At 39.4% G+C, this 16,654-nt stretch overlaps 1 protein-coding gene across 2 annotated transcripts in view; it reads left to right on the top strand.

The window, feature by feature from the left end:
* Window positions 1-7,365, top strand: part of LOC111228943 (lysyl oxidase homolog 2B) — a 46,554-nt gene extending 39,189 nt beyond the window's left edge. For both annotated transcript variants that reach the window (XM_022755074.1, XM_022755065.1), the window contains exons 10-14: window positions 426-666; window positions 2,037-2,152; window positions 2,752-2,888; window positions 2,989-3,100; window positions 4,661-7,365. In XM_022755074.1, coding sequence (XP_022610795.1) covers window positions 426-666; window positions 2,037-2,152; window positions 2,752-2,888; window positions 2,989-3,100; window positions 4,661-4,731 — 677 coding nt within the window. In that variant the 3' untranslated portion in view covers window positions 4,732-7,365. The remainder of the gene's footprint in view (window positions 1-425; window positions 667-2,036; window positions 2,153-2,751; window positions 2,889-2,988; window positions 3,101-4,660) is intronic.
* The last annotated feature ends 9,289 nt before the right edge of the window (window positions 7,366-16,654 follow it).

Here is a 16,654-nt window from a genome sequence, read left to right as displayed (position 1 = left end):
ATGAATGCTTTCAGAAAATGCGCTGAGAAATCAAGCAGTATTAACATCAGTAAAGTAAAACAAGGAAGTAATTGATATTTACACTTTTAATTATGCTTTGAACCAGAGTCACTGTCATTCAATTTGGCATTAAGCTAACACTCACACTGAGAAGCTTTCCCTCTTGCTCCGCAGACCGAAGTTTTAATTCAACAAATGAAATTATCTCTGCCACAGGAGAATCTCTGCCTTGGAAAAATGTTTGCATAACTGAAAGTCCAATATCCTCCTTTCAGAGCAGTTTGAAACAGAAACCACTCATTCACTTGCCAGAGTTTTTTTTTTTTTTTTTTGTTGCCAGAGCCATTTCACTTTGTTTAAATATGTTTTGTCTCCAACGGCTTCTCCATGTCTTTTTTCTTTGTCTTTGATCTTCCTGTCCACAGCGGCTCCTGACCTGGTGTTGAACCCTCAGGTGGTGGAGCAGACCACCTACATGGAGGACAGGCCCATGTTCATGCTGCAGTGTGCCTACGAGGAGAACTGTCTGGCCTCCGCCTCCAGCGCGGTTCCCGCCAACTCCTACCGCCGCCTTCTGCGCTTTTCCTCCCAGATCCACAATAACGGCCAGTCTGACTTCAGGCCTAAAGCCAGCAGACACTCCTGGGTGTGGCACGACTGTCACAGGTCAGTGTCACAGAGCACAAGGACTCTTTTATACCAGATTTCATCATATGATAAGTCCACTGGCTAGTAGCGATCTCTCTTCATTTAGCAGACACCAGAGCCTTGTGTGTGCTGAAATCGTCTGTTAAACCTTTCAGAGAAATTCTCTTCACTTTGCCTGAGAGGAGTAGTTCAACATTTTGGGAAATGAGGTTATGGAAATGTTTTGCTTCCTTTCCAAGAGTTAGATAAGAAGATTGATACCACTCTCGTGTGTGTGCATTAAGTACAGAGCTAAAGCCAAGAGGTGATTAAGAGCGATTAAAAGGGAATAAGTTAAAGATATTTAAATATAATTATGTAATATTGGCAGCATGAATATTAAAAGAACTTACACAATGCAGAACCATCTTACTGAACAATGAGGACGCTGAAACATATTGGAAATTGAAGATGCAGAGGTTGCCGTTTAACCGTGCGAGGCAGCTGGATTTCTCACAAGCAGAAATCCATCTTGCCAGGCTCCAAGCTACTATGTCATATGATAGACAGATGCTCCACCCAATCACCTGCCAAGTTTTTTGTTTTTTTTTGAACGCGCCTGCCCTTTACCAAAGGGTTTCCAACGAAGCTTTCCCAGATGGTTCTGTGTAACAAACCATCTGGCACATCAGGTTAGCTGACATTTATTTATGGAAGCACTTGTAACCGGTGATATTCCAGAAACATAAATCACATCTTAATTATAAATCACAAGCAAAAAGTCCTTTGAAAGATATTTTTATTTTTATGAATGATTCTTTTTTTATTGATTATTGCATTTGAACTTCATCAGGAGATGTTGTTATTCGATAATTTGACCACGTAATCGAAAAAGACATTTGAATGATTCAGAAACAACATCTCAAATTAGACATAATTCAAGAAGAGACGACTCAGCCCCCATCATGACCTCTTTCTGGAGCAGTTTTCCCCCTCCATACATTCTGCTGCCCTGTAATTGACCGTGTGGTGTAAGCTTAAGTTACTGTACATAGCTCTGCAGCAAGTCCAACATTTTTGTGGTTCCTATATTGGCTGGAGGAAGAGTTCACTGTTGGCAGCGTCACACAGCTACCAGCTTTCCACACATCAAACCTCTGGCACCTTTGACTTGCAGAACTTACTTATAGAGCACAGTCAAACTACTCAAAGCAATCTTGTGCATTACTGGTGCCAAGTTGCAATTTTCTTCTGTTGATTTTAATGAACTTTGGTGCACTTTCCTCAGCAGAGACTATAGAGCTACAGTAAACAACAACAAGATCCATTCTTCTCTTCTGTGTGTGTGTGTGTGTGTGTGTGTGTGTGTGTGTGTGTGTGTGTGTGTGTGTGTGTGTGTGTGTGTATAGGCATTATCACAGCATGGAGGTGTTTACGCTCTACGACCTGTTTAGCCTCAATGGAACCAAAGTGGCAGAAGGACACAAAGCAAGTTTTTGCCTGGAGGACTCAGAGTGTGATGAAGGTCAGACCCACAATAAAATCGTGAAAAAACTTTTGCTTCTCAGAAATGTTCACATAGTCAGTAATGGGCTTTTAAAGCTGCACCACCAGCATTTTGGGGAATTATCAACCTAGTCTGCAGTTCCCCTCAGATCTAATGAGGTTTTTTTTTAGCATCTTTCAGCTCATTGTTTTGGTTTTCTGGCCCATGAATTCACTGACTGACAAGTTCTTTAAAGCTATTTTCGGCTAAAACACTGATAGGCTGTGTGCTAACTGCTCAGCACCAAAGGACAGACACCGTTAGCAACTAGCAACTAGGTGAAGGCATTTTTCTTAGAAGCTGGGGAGACTGAAACACAAAGAGGAGGATATTGAAGAGGATATTGAATGTACATCCATCAGATGGTCAGAAACACTTGCACTGTGTCTGCAGAGGGTGTAAATGAGCAGCTGTTTGCTAACATGTCCACCATAACAACTTCATTAATGGTAATATATAGATGATGATATGTCAGGGTAATGTTTGCATGTTTGCGTGTCCGGAAAAAATAACAATGCAATTTCAAAATCTGATATTTAATTACCAACTAATCTTTCATTCTTAATGTCTCATTGTAGGTATTGAGAAGAGGTATGAATGTGCTAACTTTGGAGACCAGGGTATCACCGTGGGCTGCTGGGATACCTACAGACACGATATTGACTGCCAGTGGATCGACATCACTGACATCAAACCTGGAGATTACATTTTCCAGGTAGGTTCCAGGTTCCAGGACTGAAGAGTGGAATTTTCTGCACACTGCTGCCAGTAGTTCTGGCCTTTCACATTCATCTTTCATCTGCCTCCTCCCACAGATAATAATTAATCCCAACTATGAAGTGCCAGAGTCAGACTACACCAATAACATCTTGAAATGCAGATGTCGATATGATGGCCATCGCGTGTGGATGTACAGCTGCCATAATGGTAAGACCTCGCAGTAATTCACACGAATATCTGAAAGAGCTACTGTCCCTGTGATGCTGATGATCTAAAAACTGAAGCTTATTCTGCTCTTATGCTTCAGGTCAATGCAAAATATAACTGTAACATATGGTACATGTCATTATTAAGCACATATGGTAGCTACATTTATTTTTGATATTATTTCATGCCATTTCAGTGCATCACAGTAGCAGTCATGTTGGATTAAATGGTATTGATAAAATGTATAACAGTGAAATACACATAACATACCCATAACACAAAATACACACCAAGGCATTACATCAGTAATCTGTCTTAAAATGTAACTTTAAAAGAATTAAGACATAACTTTGTTGTTAAAGTAAAACTACAGATTCCTATCAATAGAAGTAACAGTACTGTCCAATTTAATATTGAAGATCTGACAACTTGCTTACACTGTTAGAAATACTTGGCAAGAAGCACAAGTGGTCAGGTTTAAACAAACCTGCAGGTTAGTCAGACTTATTGCATGTGGAAGAGAAGATGAAGACAAAGGGTAAAATTATTGCCAAAATTGTCAGTATCATTACCAAATTATAGGTTACACTAATTTGGTTTTACCTCCAGTCTTGTGTCAGTCAGATTTCGTTGTAGCGACTGTGCTGTGCTCCCATATCTCCAAAATTATTTTGGCAAGTAAAAAGTTATCACAACCAACAGGAATGATGACTAAGAAAATGAAAGAAGATGCAAGTTGTAATTATCCCCTAACTCTTATGTTCTAACTGAAAATAATTACAAGCATGTTCTAATTAAGTAACTACCAGAGGTCAGAAAACCTCAAAACCTCAGCTCAGTATTATTGTAGCTACACTAGCGGACTAGACTAGTTGTACTTCTACTTCACTGAGCTCAGATATTACATCAGTATTATGAAAACATCTGAATTCATTCCACTAAAGATGTTCTGAGATTCATTATTTCTGCAGCTGTTTTTTATTTACCCACATCACTCTGCAGTCAGTCTGTTTTGCTGCTTTAGCTTGATTTAAACTGTTTACCATTGATCTTACTGAGGTACTGGTCAGTTGATAGTAGTGATAGTTCATTAATTAAAAAATAATAATTATAATAATATAATTAAGTACTCTTACTGGCTTTATCTGGGGCTTTCCATTGCAACTCATGTACTTCATAAAGAGATGGTATTATAGGGCTTCAATCCTGGTCAAAATGTGTTATATTGGGGTTGAGATTATAATCTCTACCTCGCAAATAAAGACCGTAAAACCTGGTTTAAATTGATTAATTATTGTGTCAAATTACTGTTCTGAAGGTCTAGTATTTTATATATATTACAATATTTATGGTAACACCCAAATGAGACAACCATTCCACATTCATTTGTGTTTGTATTTGTATTTTTTATGCTAACTGGAGGCTGAGCATTGAGCAGGCGGAAACCCTCTACATGTACAGTATTAGGCTTGACAGTGGAAGTGTTTGAAACTGGTATCAGATATGGAACAAGGACAAAGTGTTTTAGGTTGTAACTGTCTGCCTGTGCTGCTCTGATAGGTGGCTCCTTAAGCACTGAAACAGAACAAACGTTCCCAGGCCTGCTCAACAACCAGGTGACCCACAGGTAAAGACAAAGCAGAGGACGACTGGCCGTTCCCTCCAGCAGGGGAGACCGTCTGAAGCCCACCAACCACTACACAGCTCCATCAGTGGTGGATTCTTCCTGCTAGCCCTGCCCTGGTCAAACCATCTTTTTTTTATGTTCCCTTCGTCCGTGTGGCAGCAGCTTTCTTTGACCCTCCACCCTCCTTCTTCTCCCAGTAGAAAGAATATTTGATTCTCCCTCCGTTCCGAACAGAGGCAGCTGCAGCCTCACCAACACTCCCTGGTTAAGATCAAAGCGAAGCTCTCTGTGTGCCCTGTGTGTTTTTATTTGAATATTTTGAGTGATGGAATAAACCTGCTGGGAGGTGGCAGGTATTTTACACAAGGTGTTTTCTTTGAAGTGCAGCACTTTAACAATGCCCTGCTGCTCACCCTGGAGAGTTTGGATGTCTGTGCCAGGTCGCCTGAGGATTTTAAGGAATCATCAATAGCAACAGCAGTGGTCTGTGTTCGGAAATAAATGCAGTATTCTTCCACTTTTCACACAGTCTCATAAAGTGCCTTCAACACACTGAAGTCCGCATACACTGAGGGTATATCACACAGGCAAAATGAACATTTCTTTTGCATGACAGTTAATTAAGCTGAAAATACAATTTGACATCTTCACTGAGGAGTTTGTGCAAATTAAGCTGGGGCACAAGCAAGTCCTCAAAAAGCAAACAGCCTGTTCATCGCAAGTGCTTATTACAAGTGCTACTTACCAGGTCCGCCTGTAAGACTAATCCACCAAGGCTGAAATGCTACATGCTAAAGTGCCGTAAAGTGACCCAAAGCTTTTAACAAAATAATAATAATTGGGAAATTTATTTCATATTTTCATAACATTTTGATCTGCTCTGCGTGAAGTCTGAAGTTCACATTTCAAAGAGCAGATGCATCAGGGGGAGGTGGTGTTGCAAAGTGAGTTGGGAGCAGTCTCAGTTTGTCCAATAATAAAATTATGTGATCAAAGAGATTTCGTTTTTTTACCAGCACTGGCCGATAGCCTTTCAGTTTTTGTAAACAGCTAGTTAGAAGTAATATTCTGATTCAGATTTGGGTAATTTTGTGTACTTTGTGTACCATTTGTCATTGGGGGGAAGATTATCTTCCGGACATTGTCTCGTTGTCTTGATATGTTCATAACTCTTTCCTCTTTATATTTAGCAATATTTTGTTTTTGAAGCTAACATGGGATCTCATGTTTCTTTTCTCCTTGTTCAGTGTCATTACAAAATTTCCCATATCAATTAAACCTACCATCTTTAAAGAGCAACTTAACATCTCCTAAAAATCTAAAAAGCTCGCCTCCAGTGGTTTAACATCTTATCTTGCTGCAGTGATGTAGAAGTGTACTCAGGGTGTGTCAGTACACCGTGACATCACTGTCGGGTGTGGTCACTGCTGCGACAGAACCAGGGATGTATAGTAAGAACTTGAGACTACAAGATGACGCCCACTCACAGCACATGTATTAGTGTTTTCCCTGTTTGTCCCACCTGTCTGTTCCCCCTCAGCCCAAAGACTTCATATTGCGAAGATGTCACACAGGTAGAAAGAGTAAAAACTGACCTTATTTGCAGGTAGAACTTACCTGCAGATTCATTTTGCTGTATCACTTTCTGGTGTGACCAGACCTCAAAGCTGAACAACAATCCACATTAGCTCTCTGGCTAATGTTTTCTTCATATCTACTGTACTAACGTGAACCTTAGTTTAGCTTAACTGCATGAGCTATCAACAACCAGGGCGGCTTGCAGGGTAGATAGCTTGTTAGCTTGTCAGCTGCGAGACATTGTACAGCTTAAAAATTTACCAGCACCACTGATAACAAAATGCAATGGGTCCTAGCTCGTAAACTAGAGTTACCAGAGTTTGTAAGTTTGTTTACATATGTGCCCAAGCCCCTTGCAGCTCAGCTGTCAATCAAACATGTGCACATGTACACCCATTCAGAGGCTAAGGGCATTTCTGCTGCTTCTCCACACAGCCTTCTTTCTTTTAATAATAATAATAAAAAAAAATAATGATCTTTCTTTTAAAATCACTTTGATTTGTGCTTTATGACACTTCAGACTATATGTTGCTGCAGTGTATCTTCAGTCTTCCACAGCCAGTGGCACTCTGTTGGTTCCGTTCTACAGTAACATGCTTTCAAACAAAGGAAAGGTTTTAGCCATTTCCCCCTCACTGCTTTATATGGTGTCTTTACACGGAAACAGAAGAGCTGATTTCCAGCCTGTTGTGGCACAGATAGCATCTTCTCTTCACAGAGAGAGCACCTGCAGTAGTATTTCTCCATGTTTAGACAGTCAAAGTTGCAGATATTCTTTTTCTATTCTCACAATTTAAATAACAAACATGCTAGATACTTAATGTTATTGAAGTTACATTTGTATAGGTTTATTCCTCGTTTTAAGAAAAAAACATTGTACAATATTGTGTGTGAATCCTATTTTATTGTACTTTTTATAATGGTGCTATCAAACTGGTCCTCTGTTTTCTGAGGGTACAGTACATGTTGAACAGCTACATTATGTATACTAACAGTATACTTGAACTGAGCGTAAGAAATAATGTGCTTTGTGCGTTCAACTATAATAAAGGTCAGAGTTACAGAGCAACCAATCTATGCTGTTCAGTGGTCTTCATTTTTCTTCATTATCACAGTAAAGGGTTTTGTGTGTGTGTGTGTGTGTGTGTGTGTGTGTGTGTGTGTGTGTGTGTGTGTGTGTGTGTGTCTGTGTGTATTTTTGTATGCATGTGTATGCATGTGCAGGGGTGTAGCAGAAAACTCTGGGCCCTATACAAAAGCAGTCTCTGTGGGCCCCCCTTCCTCTCTTGATCCATGTATCTCACACGGTTTTTTTTACAAATAATTGGGCGAACAATTGTACACATGGATCTGCAGTGGTTATTAGGCCAGTCACTAATGAACTGTTCATACCACATTTAAACAAGTAATAATAATCTGTGATATGTCACTATATGAGCTCACCTAGTCTCACATCCTCAGTAACATCAGGAGATGATGAGGGAGGAGTTGCTTTCCCTCAGCTTGCTTTTTTTTCCTCTTTCTTTTCTTTTTTTGTGACCCTGATTTCCCTTCCTTGGGGAAAGACATGACTATCGTGGTGCAAATTAGCCTCCAGCATTAGCAGTCACTCAACTCCTGATTAACTGCCTTACTGTTTTGGAGAATCCTCGTGCAGGGCTGGACTAAACCATTTTGGGCCTTTTGTAAGGGGTGACAGTGAGTCTCCACTATTTTTTTTATATACAAAATTCAGTCACTCAAATGTTTTATTCAGCCAATCTAAAGTTGCTTACAACATTAATTACTTAGAAATAAAAAATTGCAAACAAACAACAACTTTTTATCCCAGGCTTTTCGAGAGCTCTCCCCCCATTGGGGCCCTGGGTACTCAGTCCCACTTTTCCCCCCACTATGACACCCCTGTGCATAAGTATGTATGTATATATGTGCTTGAGTATGTAGGCACCACATTTTAACCAGAAGTTGCTACCACAAGGTGGCACACCAACCACCAATAAACACAAAAGGAGTAAAGACGCAGGTGGAGGCAAAACGCATTATGGCGGCCAACAATGCAGCTCAGGCTGAAGGCTGCTGTGTACACAGACAGTCACAGTCTAGTCTAGTCGAAAGTAAGACAACAGACATCACTGAAGTGGTAATAAACATCACAATCCTCTACACTGAGGTTACAGCAACACCACACACAAGTTCATCTGTTGGTCCAAGACACACCGAGCAAGAGAAAGAGAGAGAGGGGGGTACAGAGAGAAGTCTTTCCTTCTTTGATCAAACCCGCACACGCATACATACTCAAGCACACACACATATATACATACATACATACTCAAGCAGCACATACAGACTATGACGGGCCTCTGGCTGAAGACACATGTTAATACCAGGTCTGAACAGGGCCTAGGTTTGTTTCGTCTTCGCTTGTTGCTGTTCAGTCTCCCTTCAGGTGCTGGCAGGCGGAGTTGTCGTTAAGTGCAACTGAGTGCACCTGGCCAGTCAACCCAGCATGCACCCGACAATGTCTCTGTCTCACTACATCACTGGATTTCCCCTTGCACCACATTTTCTTTTGTTTGGTTTGGTTGTACCTTTTATTTTACATCATACAACACTACCTTTTCACACATCCACTCACAAACATTACTGACTAACAGACTATCCATTGCATACATCTAACTGAAAGGTTTGGTTTTCTTTTATGTAAATAAATATAATTGATTCTTCATTTGGAGCTAAACTGTGGATTTCCCTCCATTTGTCATGGCCTAAGAGTCAGGGCATGACAATACACACATACTCAAGCTCACACAGGCATAACTCTATGTATGTATATACATGTACATATGTATGTATATGCATGATAGTATGCATGTATGTGCGAGTGTGTAATACCAGTATATATGTATGTGCAAGTGAAAGTATTCAGTTTTGGCCTGGGTAGATAATCCAGCTTTACATGAAATATCTATAAATATGACTAATGTGTAGAAAAGCCCCTAAAACTGCATTTAGAACATGACACAAAAGAATATACAGATACAGTGCAATACAGGGGGAATCATTAAAATGCACAGGGACTTCATCTCAACATGCTGCCATCAGCTGGTGTCTTTGAAACACAGACTGTGCTAAAACATTGCTGTTTCAGCGGATTTCCCAAGAGCCCTTTTTTTTCCCCCGCACGTTTACCTGAGGTAGAAGAAACAGTCAGTCATATCTGGCAGCATTTACACCGCAACAGATGTGATTTTTAACCCCTCTCTGTCATATTTTCCCAAAATGCGAGATTCTGTGTACATCACATCTTTGCAGGCATATGTCTAACAAATACCCTATACAAAACAAACATAAACATTCGCCTCCAAATGTGCTTCTCAGATTTGATTTCAAACAATGAAAATGGAAGAATGGGCACAGCCTGTCTGCCAAAAAAAGCTAGCTCAACCTTACCAACAAAGAGTATATAAGCAGTTTATCATAGCTGAAAACAACCTGACATGCTTAGAATATTCAAACAGTTACTGTGTATCTGCACGTCTGGAAAAGTCTGAAAAAGGATGAAAAGGCATCAGAAGGTATTAAAAAGTCTTAAATTCAATGGACAAATATCAAATATTTTTCTTTTGACTGGCGTTGGCAGAATTGTTAGTTATAGAATGTTTTTAGATGTAAGAGTAGGAGACATTATACACCATAAAAACTACACCATAGAGACTGATAGAACAGTGAGTGGAGGAACCCTGCGTATAACACAAGAATTAGGGCATTATTTATTTAACGACTTCAAATAATTACATTCCACATGAAACATTTTGTAATGTGGTGTATTATGAAGTCAGTGTATCTCAATGAACATTTTCTTGGTAATGTTTAAGTATAAAAATGTAGTTCTGTCAGATTCAGAGCAGATTCAGAGCAGAGTGTGGGGACACTGAAGATTATCCATCTAGATAATCTCAAATAACGAAATAATGAAAGAAAAATCATTTTATAAAGGTAGACAGGAAGTTTCCAGGGAACTTCTCAAAGGTCAGTAGATGTGATGGTGCCTCTTGCACTAGCAACAGAACAACCTCCAGACTGAAACAGCAAATCTAGTTGAAGAAGTATAGGTGCATCACATATAAACGTCCTGTAAACGTCCTGTATTCAAATATAACTTGACCAAAAGTACAGACGTGTTATCATCACAATGCACTGCGGTATCAAAGGTATTAGAATTCTTCTTCTGTTGATGTTATCACTGAAGCATTAGCATAAAAACAGCTCATTAATGCTGTAGCAAGTGGGGCTAACTGGGTGAAAAATAAATGAACTGCATGTATAAGCATATACAGTATTACAATGCTATTGATGCTCAATATAACTACCAATGGCACTCACACATGATGGGTATGTGATAGGCAGATTTTTGTTGGCCTAAAAGTAGAAAAATTTTATAATGATATGGAAAAGTAAGCAAATAAATAGTTAAATGATTTGTTAAACATCCACCAGGCTATTGCTGACTGTAAAAAAAAGTTTCATTTAATTTAAAATAAATATATGAAATAAATTAAATAATATTTGCAAGTACTTTAACTATTAACTGAAAAAGACAAAATATGAAAAATCCAAATAATCAAATATTAAGGGGGAGATGTACTGTGGAAACATGAACCCCCCCATTCATTTGGACGAGACCTGAGTCTATTGTAAAATATTCTACTAATTTAGGATGTATTTCATGTTTGATTCATTCAACTGTAGAAAAAACTATGCATTAAACAGTTGTCCCAGAGTCTCTCTACATGATGGTCCAAAAGCTACTCTGAAACAAATGTATTTTCTTCATCAATTAATTTACATATGTAAGAAAAAATGGTTTTGGGCTAGAGTCTATAAAAAATAGGATTTCTAAATGAAGAACTTACTGTGTAAACTTCACTTCAGGTCCCCAACAACCATAATATAAAACACAAAGGACATGAACTGGTCATGTCCATGGTATCCATGGCAAAGGATTTTGTGTAGCGCAACAGGAGCTTAAAATGGTACAACACTGACCTCCTGTGGCCTGAAACACATTTTACATTTATTTTTTTTCTCTGTAGAAGAAGCTGTAATAGAAGTGAATGAACTGTCAGCTACTATTTTGTGAACTATTCCTCCATTAACTGAACACTTGTCCCGTTCTCTGTGAGAGAGCGCTGGAGTCTATCCCAGTATACGCTGGGGGAGAAGTGGGTTAGTCACAGGGCTTCCAGACAAATGTACATTCACAGTCTTCTGCAGGTATTTACAGATTCTGATTCACCAAACCTGCATGTTTCTGCACTATGTGAAGAAAGACCCACACATACATGTGCACATACACGTACACACACACACCCACACACACAAACACAATTCAGCTGCGGGCCAAAGCTGCCTCACCTAAACAATAGGAGTGGTGCATCTACATACCAAACGATCTTCTGTTTCCCCATCTGCCACAGACAGATCTCATTTCAAAGCCCACTGGCAGAGGGGAGGGATGTTTACAGTAAAGTGCAATTATATTTTTTCTGCGAGAGTACATCCAATAAACCATAAAGCCGATGAATTACAGTTGTCATAAGTACAGTCATTTAGAGCTGAGGCAGTGAGCTGCCCCAAATCTTTATGCGGTCTTTAAATTACGGCTGCTTTCTCTGTAGGAGAACACTAGCTGTCGATGCTGGAGTGAGGCCAGACATTCGATGTTTTGGGCAATCTGTTGTGCTGCAGTTGAAACTGAGCTGAATCACGCATTGGGAGGACCCAGCGCTGCTGCTTTCCCAGACACATGTGAAGCCTGACAGGTTTGGACCAATGCAGTTTCTCCTTCAGTCACTCAATCAGTCACACATGAGGGTAAGATCTGATATCTAACCAGCTGTGGTTCATATTTGATCTCCTTGCTTGTTAAAGATGAATGAAATACATATGATGTGTGGAAAAGCAGCAGTAGATGTGTAGAGTATTGAGGCTGTCAGAGGGCTGTTTGAATCACTCTGTTTTCGTGCCGATTAGCCCACTAAACATAAGATAATATCTCCCTGTTTCTTCAGCCTGAGATTTGTTTTCATTATCGCTGGATATAATTATCTGTCAGTGTTATAAGAAAACAAGGGAAGAGGCTCATTCACAAATCACATTACCACTGAGATAAGATTAACGTCAGATAATACAACATGTCTGCTGGGGTCATTCGCCTACAGCAGTGTCACATTAACACTCAAACAATTAAACAATTACTACATTAGTCAATTGTCAAAAAATTTGCAGAAGCAAACAAGCAGGCAACAATTTTGAATTTAATTATTCATTTAAGGCATTCTAAGGCAAAAATGACAAACATTTGTTACAAGTAAATAGTCTAAATTATTTTTTTATGATTGTAAAAAAGTAAGAACTCTCAATACGTCAACTTGTGTAACAATAGGCATTTAAAGGGGAACTCCAATGATTTAAAAAGCCTGTCTCCAGATGTTGTATGTAAAAAGTTGCCTCACGTGATGTCACTTGAGTCTGCGTTGGTTGGGACTGAGGACCACAAGTTTGAAAATACAAAGATGCTGGATGTGTGGAGTTAAAAAGAAGTGAACTTTCCAGAGCTCTGTAGCTGCTCCTCATCTCAAGGCTACAATAGCTGCTGCCAACATAACACACAATCAAACCAACAATGGGTGGGTTGCATTGTGGGTAATGTAGGCAACCAGTTTTGACAAGGAAAAAGAATGTGTAGAATCAAAATAACAGTATCTCAAAAGACTTTTTTTACAAGAGCAAAATGAACTGGGATTATTTACATTATTGTTATTATTATATTACAGATAAATTGATAAGAAAAGAGATCATCAGTTACAACCCTAAATATTTAATTGTCAACATCATAGCATGTGTGGATGTGATCCTTATCTTTGTGGACTTCATTAGTCTTTGTCCTCTATATATTGCCATTATAGTTTCTGTATGCAAACTTCATTTAAGACACTTAAATGCTAATTCCTAATAACATTTCTGGTGTATTTAGCCTTTCCATCTGTTGCTTTTTTCTAACCCTTGTGCATACCTTTATTCATACATAATAGACATACTGTATCCCTTCATGCAGTATGTGGGTGTGTGTGTATGTATATGTAGGTATTTTACTAACTTTAATAGTAGAAGGATCAACATCCATATGTTTAGAGAAGCCACATTTACAAAGAGTAAAGTACAGTGAGCTACTGACAAATGGAATCAAGTAAAACTGCACACATTCAGAACGATCAAATATGGACTGAAGACTGACACATTTACTTTTCTTCCACAACTATCACACGTTTCTCAGCTTTTGGATATGAACTGAAATAACTTAGGAGCCTCTTGCGCCTCAGCTTCTCTCAACAAGACGCAGTTTGTGTGAAGACCTTGTTTGCACCTGATCATTAAATTGCTAAAGTGAGTCTGCAAGCCTTTTTTCTATGAAATGGAACAATGAGAGATTAAAATATGAGGATCTTGCATAATACACTTTTATATCCAAAGGATTATTCTTCAGACCTGGTGTTGACAAAGAGATTTTTGTCTGACAGACATGCTTGAAGAAATGTCACATCTTGTTCAATGAGGCCACTGAGAGCTGGGATCATGTTTTATATGTGTGTGGTTGGCAGAAAGAGGAGGGCAGTGGGGTCCCACTGTGGGCCTGATCTAAGACATTTTTTGTGAGTTATTAAAAGTCAATTGGTGTGCTTCCATATCCTAAGATTCTTCGTCCTTGGTGGTTTGCTTTCCATATCAGAAAAGTAGTACTCATTTTGAGGCCTCCTCATTTTGGGCTGCAGCTTTGTATAGGAAGCAAACTGCTGAAAACCATGATTTATTGCAGAGGGAACGATTGTAAAACACAGTATATCCATCTAATGTGAATCGTTTCTTGAAGGATTTATCAAATTCCCCAATTGTCTTTGTCAAAATTCCATGACATTCCCAACAAATAGTGATGGCCAAACCATGGGAGGGAAATATGATTGGGTTTTTTTTTTCCATTATAAAACAAAACAATAATCATAATCATCACATATTATTAAATAATTTCCCTGAGATCTGAATGGCATCATTTCTATTCTCCACTTCGGCTGCTTTTGCACAGTAACAGGATAGTTGATTTTATCCTTTACTGAGCCTCAACTGAAAACTTTGACAACCCTCTGTCAGGAGATCAGATTTCCACAGAAAAACCCAGGGTGCTACTCTGTACCAGGTTCAGGTCGCAGGGCGGGTTATTGGTTTAAGAGTCAAATAAAAAACAAAGGCAGTAATGAGGTGAAACACACACACAAACCAATATGTGGCTAATAAAAACCCCATTAAATAGAAAAGGCAGTGATGCTGTGAAGATCAGGAGGAATGTAGTAACTATCAAGATGCCGCCATTAAGATTTTAGAAAATATGTTTCAAATTATTTTTGGCTCAATAGTGTGCTTGATCATGAAAGTTCATTCTTGGCCTTGGAAATCTCACAGGTGGTATATGTAAGGTTGTGAAGCAACTTACATGTGTTAATCACTGCTTTATTGCCAAGGAATGCCAAAGATTGCCTGAGTGCCTCTCTCCCCTACGCACCAACAGTGTGCTAACATTAACTCAGAAATGCTAACGCTAACATCAACAAACAACTGGCTCCGAGCACAACACAGACAAAGGCTTTATGACAGTGTAACTTTAGTTACCTCATCTCTCAATGTGATGCTGGTTAATCACGTTCGGTCTTGTTTATGTCACGTCAGTGTTTTGGCCAACAGCGAGGTGGCTTACTTACTTGTGCCTACCAAGCGGCAACCTGAGAAATGAAACCAACACTATGCGCCAAAAACTGCAGTTCCTCTGATGGCCACTCGAGGCTGGCTCCAAAAATGAGTCAATCCTGTTCAACTTTACAACAAGAAATAAAGATGTTTACAGTCTGGTGCAAAAAACAGTTTTGGTCTCTATAGCTAGTTTCCTCCTTCATAACAACTGTACGGGGGGAGAATGTTTATGAAACTCACTTGTTTAAATGTTATTAAAGCTTTAAGTTATGCATAACTGAGGGCGTATCGCGTCGAGTGATAGGTGGGTGAGCCTATGCCTGCCACAAACTGACATGCACTTGCACTGCTCTATGTCCATTTGTGGATTAGCCATTGGTTAGGGTGGAGTCAGGCACTGCCACTCTGTGACATCACAGAGGCTACATCCATCTTATATATTATCTATGATGCCTAGTACAAGCATGTGCACGAGCAACAGGAAGCTGACAGCAGTTCACTTTATGGCCGCAGGTGTCATTAATAACAAGGGTTTTCTGAATGTTACATATAGAACCTTTAAGTTAAGGTTCATTTTTGTAGTGTTGTCTGTAACCAGCATGCACTTGGTGGGCACCAGAATAAAGACAGGCAAATCACCAGTTTATCACAGGGCTATCAACACAAACCCATGAACTCCTTTGTGGCCACAAAGTTAAGTTTGCATAGAAAAGTTGTAGACAGCTTCTCTGAATGACTAATGTGTTGTCAAGTCTGACAGGGCCCCAAGGCAAACACTATCTCTGAGTTGAAATGGTACATTGTAAGTTTGTTGAGCAGCAGCCAGAAAACAAAGACACATGAGCCTGGATTACAATGCAATGCGCTAGTACGGCCATTTTTTGGCTTCCAAACACAAAGAGACGCAAGACAAAATACTAAACATGTGATTTGTAGTGGCTCCTTATAAAAAAAAAAATTTAAATAGTGTAGATGGGATTGCCAGTGAAGTTCACTGGTGGAATGTGACATATTGTACATTATGCTGGGCAAACAATACCATTAAATCTCAACAAGGAACCAGAACTCCTGTTCTGTTACATAGTAACACACAAATGTACAAGTCACATTACTGAAAAAGCCACCTGGGGCCTCTGGGGCCTGAGGCCAGTTGCCCCTTTGTCCAGTTGGTAGTCCAGCCAGTATTCAATAACACAAATGTACTGTACAGATGTGATCTTGATGTAATCCTCATTGCTGAAGAAGTGAAAGATAAATTAAAAGTACCTTCCAACAAATTTATTATATACCACTAGAAGCACTGTTACTGTTACTGTTACTAAAAATAGTATTTGTGGGCTACAAATCAATCTTTCTTTAGGTTATCTTGCTTTCCTTTGACAGAGATCAGTTTGCAGACCCAACTTCTTAAACTCAGGTTCACACAGTTGAAGGATGGCTCGCCTCCTCGATGTATCACTCTGCTGTTCCTGTGAGAATATAACCTCGTCTGGTCAGGGTTCATCTCCACTGTGAGAAATAGTGCAGCTCTGGAGGAATCAGGAGAGCTT

The sequence above is a fragment of the Seriola dumerili genome, unplaced genomic scaffold (genome assembly GCF_002260705.1).
Source record: "Seriola dumerili isolate Sdu_G_001 unplaced genomic scaffold, Sdu_1.0 BDQW01000017.1, whole genome shotgun sequence".
NCBI lineage: Eukaryota > Metazoa > Chordata > Actinopteri > Carangiformes > Carangidae > Seriola > Seriola dumerili.
Note: the sequence above shows the minus strand (reverse complement) of the source record. Positions and strands in the feature narration are given on the sequence as shown.